At 45.5% G+C, this 12,406-nt stretch overlaps 1 protein-coding gene across 2 annotated transcripts in view; it reads right to left on the minus strand.

Annotated features, from left to right (window-relative positions):
* Positions 1-12,406, minus strand: part of LOC110537244 (seizure protein 6 homolog) — a 236,034-nt gene that overhangs the window by 108,208 nt on the left and 115,420 nt on the right. For both annotated transcript variants that reach the window (XM_021623135.3, XM_090192059.1), the window contains exons 2-3: positions 1,044-1,775; positions 356-495 (exon numbers count right to left, since the gene is read on the minus strand). In XM_021623135.3, the coding sequence (XP_021478810.3) occupies positions 356-495; positions 1,044-1,775 (872 nt within the window). The remainder of the gene's footprint in view (positions 1-355; positions 496-1,043; positions 1,776-12,406) is intronic.

Consider the following 12,406-nt stretch of genomic DNA (forward strand, 5'->3'; position numbering starts at 1 on the left):
GTATTTGCTTCATGAGCAAGCTGAAGTGTTCTGTTAGTTTGAGATTCCAACGGATACGTTTGGGCTTCTGAAAATGGCATAAAGGTGCAACGCACTTCATCAAAGCCGCTGGCTCTAGCGACAGCCATGAATACTCCGTAGATAATTAGATTAAATTAAGGTAGGGAAGAAAGAGTGAGAGCGGACTGTGGGGCTGAAACAACGTGTCCAGCAACACAGCTGCAAAAAACAGCTGCACATAACAGCCCTCCTATCATTGCCATTAACGTTTACACTGAGCAAGCTTTCATTAAAACATTGAGAAGTGTGAACCCCATAAAAGGGACAACATAGATAGTATCCTGTCTTCACTGACCTGTACTTCAATCCCGTATCCCAGATAGACGGTCAGCACGTAGGTGCAGTCCGCTCCAGGGTCAGGCGACGAAGCTGAGGAATGCAGCTGTGGAATCTCAATGTGACCCTCTGGGTCAGTGAAATTCACAGTGCAGGGACCTGGCACAGAAGAGAGAGAAATACAATTGATCCCTCTTCCCAGGTGACTGATCCCTTTCTGACAGCCCATCTGTGTTTCAGTGGCCCTCTAACCCCCTCATTAACTCCCCAGGTTTTCTGCCTCACAGCCATGGCCCGGCTATCACACAGCCCCTCAGCCATCTAGACCCACTGGACAGGACAGCCAGGCAGCACAGATCAGGTGGAGCCAGCCTTGGCATATCGGTTTGATGCATGATCAGCTTCGTGATCCTGGGTGCCGGATTAATGGGAGAAGTCACCATGGAAGGATGAGGAACACTGACTAGGCCTCTCAGATGCTGTTCCTGCCTGGCTGTACAAAACTCTGACTAAAGTCTGACTAAACACTGTTAGTGAGAGGCAGTTAGGTTGATAGGTTAAGTGATTTGATGATTCCTGTATTAATGCTGCTTCTCCTAAGCCATCGTCATTACAGAAAAGCTGCATTTGCCAATTAGATGCAACTGGATTTACATACTTCTAGTTTCACTCTATATTCATATGAGACCAATAGAAATAGAAGGTACCTGGTGTCTGCATGGTGGTAATGGTGGTGGTTGTGATGATGGTTGTGGTGGTGGTTCCCTCATCCACCTCTCCTGTGGATGCTGCGGTCAGTTTGGTGAGCTGGATGCCAGGGCCTGTCCTGTTCTTTACCCCTGGTTCCTCGGACTCCCCTTTCTCCACCCTCACTGAGGTGGTCAGCACAGGGGGTGCCACGGTGGTCTCCATGACAACTGCCCTCTGACTATTGAGACTTCCATTCGGGGAGGGGGGGACATTGGGTCTGCGGCCACTGACTGTAGGGGCAGTATTTGCCACTACAGGGGTGGTCAGGGAGTCTGTGGTCACTGTCACCTTCTCTGCCTCCCTGGCCTCTCTGCCTCCCTGGCTCACCAGTAGCCCCGGGGTTGTAGGAGCAGAGCTGGTGAGGGGGGTTGTGACAGCCACCGTGGCAGTAGTGGCTATGTCAGAGAAGGCAGGGCTGTCCTCATGTTGCACGAGGCGAGTCGAAGCGTCTCCTGCCTCAAGAGTGGAAACAGAGCCAGGCATTGTAGGATGTCCTGCCACATCTCCATGGTCTGTGAAGAACTGCTGGTCCCCCTGGAAGTTTTTAGTGAGCAGGTGTTCATGGAGGGCGTTCATGGTGGATGCTGTGGTGAAATGGTTGATCTCACTCGCTGAGTCCTGTGTGGGGGAGTGTGTAAAGGCTCCGCTGTCTGACTCCACTCTTCTCTGGCCCACAGCATTGACATTTTCTAGAGAAGACAATGGAGAGAGACACACAGACAACAAAGATATATTAGAGCATACCAGAAGACAACAAATACCAGAGAACATGATTCCTAAATGTAACATTGCATAGAAAATATTTTTTTTTTACTAAATTGGATACATGATATATGGCTCTGCTGTAATTGTTAAATCTGTCTTTAGTCTAGGGCTAGGGACTGTCACTTATCAGGATCTAAGGAGCATTATGAATGGATATCATGTTAGATAGAAGGTTAAGTGCAGTGGCTAGTGAACAATAAAAACCCAGATGAATTAACTACCACTGTAGACATATTGTCATGAGGCCCTTTAGGAAAAACCCCTCATGACAACCCTTTGATGATTCATTTGAATACCTTTATTCCTCCTTCCTCCAATTATCCAAAGTAAAGATTTTGCTCTGAATTTCTCGTGATGATTACCAAATATAATAATGGCTGAGCCTTAGAGAGTAATTATTCCCACCTACAGCAGTTGAAATGTAATCAGGAAGCCCCGGGGTATGGGTGCTAAATTCAAGAAGGGGAGGGCTGATGATGAAAGCTCCAAATTGCTCTCATACAGTATTTCTATAAGAAGCCAAAACCAGTGTTCCGTCTACTTGCTCTCAAGAATTATAGAGGAAAATTATCGGTGCTTTTGAAAGTGGCTTTATTTTGCCAGAATGACAACTTTAGTGTCAAAAGACACCAGAGGATGTCTCTCAGGGTGAATTATGAGCAACAACATGATTGTCTTTCATCTCTTCTACATTTATCTCCATTAGTATATGGGAGGCCTTTAAATAGTTATGTGACAGATTAATAATGACAGTCCTCACTGTGAAGCCTGCAGCATGTCAGCAGAAGTGTTCATTATCGAAGACAAGCGCTGTAATCACAGCCAAAAAGAGTCAAGAAAATTGAGAAATATTCATCTGACTTCTGGGATAAAATATCAAAAGACACAAGTTTTCTAAAGGACAGACTCCAGTTGAAGGGTAGGATGACTTTCAGGATGTAGATTACCCCTAGTGTGCACACACACACAGACACACTGCTTGATCCACACTCCTTAAAGTGATGCTCCAATAGTTTTAAAGTAGTATCATTTCAGACAGTAGTTTTGAAACTAGTGCTCATGAGCCAAAACGGGTCCCGCAATTTGTATGATACTATGTTACAAATTCCAATTCATACAATACATTACGAATTTGAAAGTTCTTAAAAAATAGATATTTTTACCTTTATTTAACTAGGCAAGTCAGTTAAGAACAAATTCTTTTTCACAATTATGGCCTAGGAACAGAGAGTTATCTACCTTGTTCAGGGGCAGAACAACATATTTTTACCTTGTCAGCTCGGGGATTTGATCCTGAAAACTTTTGGTTACTGGTCCAACACTCTAACCACTAGGCAACCTGCAGCCCGTTCCTAAAATCCCGGACTGCATATTTAACCACATGACAGAAAAATAAGTAAAACATGAAAACATACAAGCCTTGTAGTGGTAAACCACTTTGGACATGTATAAAATTGTGTTATATAGGCACTGTTATTTTCTACAAAAACAGACACAGCTGCCAAAACAACAGGCAGTATACAGGGTTTGCTATGGTACGCAGTGATAATGACAAGTTGTCTTGTCCTTTATCAGAGTAGGACCTCTGCGAATTGGAAATTAAGGACTTCCTAAAGCTCTCTGATGTTAAACTGCATTATTTGTCCTGGGATTTCTTTACAATAATTGTCCTTGACAGTTTCATCACTTATGGTCGTGCTGTGGCGACAAATAGAGATGCAACTATTCAGTAGACTGAATGTAGGCTACAGTATAAGTGGGTAAGTAAGTGAGTAAGGTTGTTATTATCTAAATGTATCACAAGATGAATGGTGGTTCACCGTTTATAAATAGTAGACCACTAGGCTACATATGTACAGTGGGGCAAAAAAGTATTTATTTTTTAATACTTATTTTCCACCATAATTTGCAAATAAATTCATAAAAAATCCTACAATGTGATTTTCTGGATTTTTTCTCCTCATTTTGTCTGTCATGGTTGAAGTGTACCTCTGACACAAGAGGCATGTGGCAGGGTCTACAGTCAATCACGGACTAAAGGAAGAAATCCAGCCCAGTCACGGACCAGGATGTCTTGCTCCCAGGCAGACTAAATAACTTTTTTGCCCGCTTTGAGGACAATACAGTGCCACTGACACGGCCTGCAATGAAAACATGCGGTCTCTCCTTCACTGCAGCCGAGGTGAGTAAGACATTTAAATGTGTTAACCCTCGCAAGGCTGCAGGCCCAGACGGCATCTCCAGCCGCGCCCTCAGAGCATGCGCAGACCAGCTGGCCGGTGTGTTTACGGACATATTCAATCAATCCCTATACCAGTCTGCTGTTCCCACATGCTTCAAGAGGGCCACCATTGTTCCTGTTCCCAAGAAAGCTAAGGTAACTGAGCTAAACGACTACCGCCCCGTAGCACTCACATCCGTCATCATGAAGTGCTTTGAGAGACTAGTCAAGGACCATATCACCTCCACCCTACCTGACACCGTAGACCCACTCCAATTTGCTTACCGCCCAAATAGGTCCACAGACGATGCAATCTCAACCACACTGCACACTGCCCTAACCCATCTGGACAAGACGAATACCTATGTGAGAATGCTGTTCATCGACTACAGCTCGGCATTCAACACCATAGTACCCTCCAAGCTCGTCATCAAGCTCGAGACCCTGGGTCTCGACTCCGCCCTGTGCAACTGGGTACTGGACTTCCTGACGGGCCGCCCCCAGGTGGTGAGGGTAGGCAACAACATCTCCTCCCCGCTGATCCTCAACACTGGGGCCCCACAAGGGTGCGTTCTGAGCCCTCTCCTGTACTCCCTGTTCACCCACGACTGCGTGGCCACGCACGCCTCCAACTCAATCATCAAGTTTGCGGACGACACAACAGTGGTAGGCATGATTACCAACAACGACGAGACGGCCTACAGGGAGGAGGTGAGGGCCCTCGGAGTGTGGTGTCAGGAAAATAACCTCACACTCAACGTCAACAAAACTAAGGAGATGATTGTGGACTTCAGGAAACAGCAGAGGGAACACCCCCCTATCCACATCGATGGAACAGTAGTGGAGAGGGTAGCAAGTTTTAAGTTCCTCGGCATACACATCACAGACAAACTGAATTGGTCCACTCACACAGACAGCATCGTGAAGAAGGCGCAGTAGCGCCTCTTCAACCTCAGGAGGCTGAAGAAATTCGGCTTGTCACCAAAAGCACTCACAAACTTCTACAGATGCACAATCGAGAGCATCCTGGCGGGCTGTATCACCGCCTGGTATGGCAACTGCACCGCCCTCAACCGTAAGGCTCTCCAGAGGGTAGTGAGGTCTGCACAACGCATCACCGGGGGCAAACTACCTGCCCTCCAGGACACCTACACCACCCGATGTCACAGGAAGGCCATAAAGATCATCAAGGACATCAACCACCCGAGCCACTGCCTGTTCACCCCGCTATCATCCAGAAGGCGAGGTCAGTACAGGTGCATCAAAGCTGGGACCGAGAGACTGAAAAACAGCTTCTATCTCAAGGCCATCAGACTGTTAAACAGCCACCACTAACACTGAGTGGCTGCTGCCAACACACACACTGACACTGACTCAACTCCAGCCACTTTAATAATGGGAATTGATGGGAAATGATGTAAATATATCACTAGCCACTTTAAACAATGCTACCTTATATAATGTTACTTACCCTACATTATTCATCTCATATGCATACGTATATACTGTACTCTATATCATCGACTGTATCCTTATGTAATACATGTATCACTAGCCACTTTAAACTATGCCACTTTGTTTACATACTCATCTCATTTATACATACTGTACTCGATACCATCTACTGTATCTTGCCTATGCTGCTCTGTACCATCACTCATTCATATATCCTTATGTACATATTCTTTATCCCCTTACACTGTGTACAAGACAGTAGTTTTGGAATTGTTAGTTAGATTACTTGTTATTACTGCATTGTCGGAACTAGAAGCACAAGCATTTCGCTACACTCGCATTAACATCTGCTAACCATGTGTATGTGACAAATAAAATTTGATTTGATTTGATTTGATGAAAATTACAGGCCTCGCTCATCTTTTTAAGTGGGAGAACTTGCACAATTGGTGGCTGACTAAACACTTGTTTGCCCCACTGTACGTCACAAACCTCTCAATAAGCACGGTCATAGGCACACAATAATGCAATTATTGTAGATAGTCAGATTAATATAATAGTTAGTTTAAAATGTTTACATGCTTTGCAAGAAGAGCAATTTCCCTAATGATCCTGTTTACATGGTCACATCTGAAATCAGGCTACTGATGGTGACTTTGATAAAAGCAGAAAATCGCCAATCCAAATAAGCGTTCTACCACAGTGACCAAGAAAATTTGATTCGGAGTTCGGACATAAAAAGTTTGCATGTGAAAACTATTTACAAGATGCATACTTTCAGTTTTTCCAAACTCACTTCACTCGTGCATAATAGAGAGAGGCTTGTGCTACCTGGTTCTGGAACATGCCCAGAACAAATACAACACTGGATCGCCGATTCAGCTGTTTACCTGTCCTAATAATTCAAAAGATTACTCAGAAATCCAGGTGTTTTAATTGGCATGTGGTTAAGCAGAGTACGGTGTTAACATGACTAATGCCGTACTCGGCCATAATCAGTTTAATATCGAATTATTAATGTGCATGTAAACATACTCGGTCACTTTCCTAACGGAAAATAAAAGAGAAACTCTTCACAGCTCTCACCATTAGATGCTTTTCTAAATAAAATAGTTTGAGGCAAAGCCATGTAAGCGAACACTTACTGAGCCCTCCAGGACTTGATTAGCAATGGTGAGTAATCTAGGAGAATCCTATTTCTGTCGATAATAATGATCACAATGTCAGAGTGCAATTCCATTTCCAAACAGACCCAAGCTTCCCTTCAGAGACCTAACTGCCTAATAGAATTTGCCTCTTGACACTGATGCTACAGTAGGTGTTACTACACACTCTTTGCCACAAAGTACTATGGATCATACTAACTCTCCCTGAGGCTGGATGGTAGTTTTAGGTTTTACAGTGAAGAGTCAATGAGGATGTTTGCACACCTTTTTGTGAGCAGGGCTGTCTGAGTCTGAAGCCTTTCAAATGGAGATGTTGACTCACAGTTCTAGATCTTGGCACAATTTCTCACTCCAATCTTTTAGAAATGTATTTGCTTTGAAATGTCTCAGATGGAAAAAGATAGAGACCCAGGGGATCCAATCATCCTGATGATTGTACTGATGAGAAACATAATCTGTAACACCTTCTTTCATTCAGATGGAGTTACCAGCACTGACACTGACACCAGGTGAGGAAGGAAGAAACCAAAAACATGTTTACTCCATGTCAGTAGCACCAGGATAAACCATTTACACATCCAGTGGGGTGCAATCATGAAAATTAAGACTTTTACATACCAGCAAACAGATAAAAACAACACCTCTCACACAATAGATAAGCCACAAGCCATATGAACACAACTGTAACTTATCACTCAGAAAACTGCACCCAAGTTGAACTGTTGGCTGCGCTTTAGTTAGTTACCTCCGCTTGCATTAATTATTGACAGAAATAGATAAGAAGCACCATTCATTCATTGTGTATGCATTATCCTGTAGTCACAGCAACTGCTGTGTATTTTGGACTACAGCAGACTAAAAATAGATCAAACAAAGTAATTTGCCCTTCATGACTTTGATATAGCTCTCCTTGACCTATGACAAGCATTCCACTACACATTTCAATCTCCCTTTGTCCCAGTCTGAAACATGCAGGTATTACAGATTTGGTCAGGGAGAGGTAGAAAATGTCAGTGAAAGCACCCACCAGTTGGTCAGCGCATGCTCTGAGTATGCATCCTGGTAATCGGTCTGTCTGTGTGTCCTTGTGAATGATAACCTGTTTAAATGTCCAACTCACATCTGCTACGGAGAGTGAGATCATCCAGAACTGCTGGTGCTCTCATTCATTGTTCATTGTTGCTTGCCTCAAAGCTAGGTATGTAGCTTGTCTGGTAGGCTCGGGTCACTGGGTATGTTGCTTGTCTGGTAGGCTCGGGTCACTGGGCAGCTCACTGGGTTTCCCTTTGTAATCCGGGATAGTTTGCAAGCCCTGCCACATCTGACAGGCATCAGAGCCGGCGTAGTAGGATTCGATCTTAGTCCTATATATGCCTTGCCTGTTTGATGGCTCGTCAGAGGTCGTAGCAGAATTTCTTCTAAGCGTCCGGGTCAGTGTTCCACTCCTTGAAAGAAGCAGTTTGTATGTAATCCATGGCTTTTGGTTGGGATATGTAGATACGGTTACAGTGGAGATGACGTAGTCGATGCACTTATTAATGAAGCTTGTGACGGATGTGGTAAACTCCTCGATGTTATCAGATGAATCCGGGAACATATTCCAGTCTGTGCTAGTGAAGCAGTCCTTTAGTTAATCATCTGTTTCATTGGACAACTTCCATATTGAGTGCGTCACTGGTACATCCTTCGTCTGCCGACGAATACTCCATCCGCTGTGCCTTCATCCGGCCTCCATCGGAGCAGACGCTCCTACTAGCCCAGGGCTACTAACTTTAAACGCTGTGTCGCTAGCGTAGTGGCGGCTCCCCTGTTCCATCTACTGCTGCCCCCTGGACACTATGATGACTTGGCTACATAGCTGATGCCTGCTGGACTGTCCATTACTGGACTGTCCATGAACCCAGGCTCCGTGTGTAGTTAATCCGACCCTCTCTGCCTAGTCATCGCCATTTTACCTGCAGTTGTTGTGTTAGCTGATTAGCTGTTGTTGTCTCACCTGTTGTTTTAGCTAGCTCTACCAATCAACACCTGTGATTACTTTATGCCATGCTGTATGTCTCTCTCAAATGTCAATATGCCTTGTATACTGTTGTTCAGGTTAGTTATCATTGTTTTAGTTTACAATGGAGCCCCTAGTTCCACTCTTCATACCTCTGATACCTCCTTTGTCCCACCTCCCACACATGAGGGGACCTCACCCATTACAACCAGCATGTCCAGAGATACAACCTCTCTTATCATCACCCAGTGCCTGGGCTTACCTCCGCTGTACCCGCACCCCCCCATACCCCTGTCTGCGCATTATGCCCTGAATATATTCTACCACACCTAGAAACCTGCTCCTTTTATTCTTTGTCCCCAACGCTCTAGGCGACCAGTTTTGATAGCCTTTAGCTGCACCCTCATCCTACTCCTCCTCTGTTCCGCGGGTGATGTGGCGGTAAACCCAGGCCCTGCATGTCCCCAGGCACCCTCATTTGTTGACTTCTGTGATTGAAAAAGTCTTGGTTTCATGCATGTCAACATCAGAATCCTCCTCCATAAGTTTGTTTTACTCACTGCTTTAGCACACTCTGATGTCATTGCTGTGTCTGAATCCTGGCTTAGAAAGGCCACCAAAAATTCTGAGATTTCCATACCCAATTATAACATTTTCGGTCAAGATAGGGGAGGAGTTGCAGTCTACTGCAGAGATAGCCTGCAAAGTAATGTCATACTTTCCAGGTCCATACCCAAACAGTTCGAACGTCTAATTTTAAAAATTAATCTCTCCAGAAATAAGTCTCTCACTGTTGCCATCTGCTACCGAACCCCTCAGCTCCCAGCTGTGCCCTGGACACCATTTGTGAATTGATCGCCCCCCATCTAGCTTCAGAGTTCTGTTAGGTGACCTAAACTGGGACATGCTTAACACCCCGGCAGTCCTACAATCTAAGCTAGATGCCCTCAATCTCACACAAATCATCAAGGAACCCACCAGGTACAACCCTAAATCTGTAAACAAGGGCACCCTCATGTACGTTATCCTGACCAACTGGCCCTCCAAATACACCTCCGCTGTCTTCAATCAGGATCTCAGCGATCATTGCCTCATTGCCTGTATCCACTAAGGGTCCGCAGTCAAACGACCTCCCCTAATCACTGTCAAATGCTCCCTAAAACACTTTTGCGAGCAGGCCTTTCTAATCGACCTGGCCCGGGTATCCTGGAAGGATATTAACCTCATCCCGTCAGTTGAGGATGCCTGGTCATTCTTTAAAAGTAACTTCCTCACCATCTTAGATAAACATGCTCCATTCAAAAAATGTGGAACTAAGAACAGATATAGCCCCTGGTTCACTCCAGACCTGACTGCCCTCAACCAGCACAAAAACATTCTGTGGCGGACTGCAATGGCATCGAATAGTCCCCGCGATATGCAACTGTTCAGGGAAGTCAGGAACCAATACACGCAGTCAGTCAGGAAAGCAAAGGCCAGCTTTTTCAAGTAGAAATGTGCATCCTGTAGCTCTAACTCCAAAAAGTTCTGGGACACTGTAAAGTCCATGGAGAACAAGAGCACCTCCTCCCAGCTGCCCTCTGCACTGAGGCTAGGTAACACTGTCACCACCGATAAATCCATGATAATCGAAAACTTCAACAAGCATTTCTCAACGGCTGGCCATGCCTTCCTCCTGGCTACTCCAACCTCCGCCAACAGGTCCCCCCCCCCCCCCCCCCCCGCAGCTACTCGCCCAAGCCTCCCCAGCTTCTCCTTTACCCAAATCCAGATAGCAGATGTCTGGAAGAGCTGCAAAACCTGGACCCGTACAAATCAGCTGGGCTTGACAACCTGGACCCTCTATTTCTGAAACTATCCGCCGCCATTGTCGCAACCCCTATTACCAGCATGTTCAACCTCTCTCTCATAGCGTCTGAGAACCCCAAGGACTGGAAAGCTGCCGCGGTCATCCCCCTCTTCAAAGGCGGAGACACCCTGGACCCAAACTGTTACAGACCTATATCAATCCTGCCCTGCCTATCTAAGGTCTTCGAAAGCCAAGTCAACAAACAGATCACTGACCATCTCGAATCCCACCGTACCTTCTCCGCTGTGCAATCTGGTTTCCGAGCCGGTCACGGGTGCACCTCAGCCATGCTCAAGGTACTAAACGATATCATAACTGCCATCAAAAAAGCCAGTACTGTGCAGCCGTCTTCATCAAACTGGCCAAGGCTTTCGACTCTGTCAATCACCATATTCTTATCGGCAGACTCAGTAGCCTCTGTTTTTCTAATGACTGCCTCGCCTGGTTCACCAACTACTTTGCAGACAGAGTTCAGTGTGTCAAATCGGAGGGCATGTTGTCCGGTCCTCTGGCAGTCTCTATGGGGGTGCCACAGGGTTCAATTCTCGGGCCGACTCTTTTCTCTGTATATATCAATGATGTTGCTCTTGCTGCGGGCGATTCCCTGATCCACCTCTACGCAGACGACACCATTCTGTTTTCCCTTCCTTGGACACTCTGCTATCTAACCTCCAAACGAGCTTCAATGCCATACAACACTCCTTCCGTGGCCTCCAACTGCTCTTAAACGCTAGTGAAACCAAATGCATGCTTTTCAACCGTTCGCTGCCTGCACCCGCACACCCGACTAGCATCACCACCCTGGATGGTTCCGACTTAGAATATGTGGACATCTATAAGTACCTAGGTGTCTAGACTGTAAACTCTCCTTCCAGACTCATATCAAACATCTCCAATCCAAAATCAAATCTAGAGTCGGCTTTCTATTTCGCAACAAAGCCTCCTTCACTCACGCCGCCAAACTTCCCCTAGTAATACGGACTATCCTACCGATCCTTGACTTCGGCGATGTCATCTACAAAAAAGCTTCCAATACTCTACTCAGCAAACTGGATGCAGTTTATCACAGTGCCATCCGCTTTGTTACTAAAGCACCTTATAACACCCACCACTGCGACCTGTATGCTCTAGTCGGCTGGCCCTCGCTACATATTCATCGCCAGACCCACTGGCTCCAGGTCATCTACAAGTCCATGCTAGGTAAAGCTCCGCCTTATCTCAGTTCACTGGTCACAATGGCAACACCCACCTGTAGCACACGCTCCAGCAGGTGTATCTCACTGATCATCCCTAAAGCCAACACCTAATTTGGCCGCCTTTTCTTCCAGTTCTCTGCTGCCTGTGACTGGAACGAATTGCAAAAATCGTTGAAGTTGGAGACTTTTATCTCCCTCACCAACTTTAAACATCTGCTATCTGAGCAGCTAACCGATCGCTGCAGCTGTGCATAGTCCATCGGTAAATAGCCCACCCAATTTACCTACCTCATCCCCATACTGTCTTTATTTATTTGCTTTTCTGCTCTTATGCACACCAGTATCTCTACCTGCACATGACCATCTGATCATGTATCACTCCAGTGTTAATATGCTAAACTGTAATTATTCGCCTACCTCCTCATGCCTTTTGCACACAATGTATAAAGACTCTTTTTATTTTTTTATTTTTTTTTCTACTGTGTTATTGACTTGTTTATTGTTTACTCCATGTGTAACTCTGTGCTGTTGTCTGTTCACACTGCTATGCTTTATCTTGGCCAGGTCGCAGTTGTAAATGAGAACTTGTTCTCAACTAGCCTACCTGGTTAAATAAAGGTGAAAAATCCTGTTTGAATTTTTGGTTGTAAGCAGGAATCAGGAGGATAT

This window comes from Oncorhynchus mykiss, chromosome 12, assembly GCF_057628025.1.
Source record: "Oncorhynchus mykiss isolate SJ-2025 chromosome 12, ASM5762802v1, whole genome shotgun sequence".
NCBI classification, from domain to species: Eukaryota; Metazoa; Chordata; class Actinopteri; order Salmoniformes; family Salmonidae; genus Oncorhynchus; species Oncorhynchus mykiss.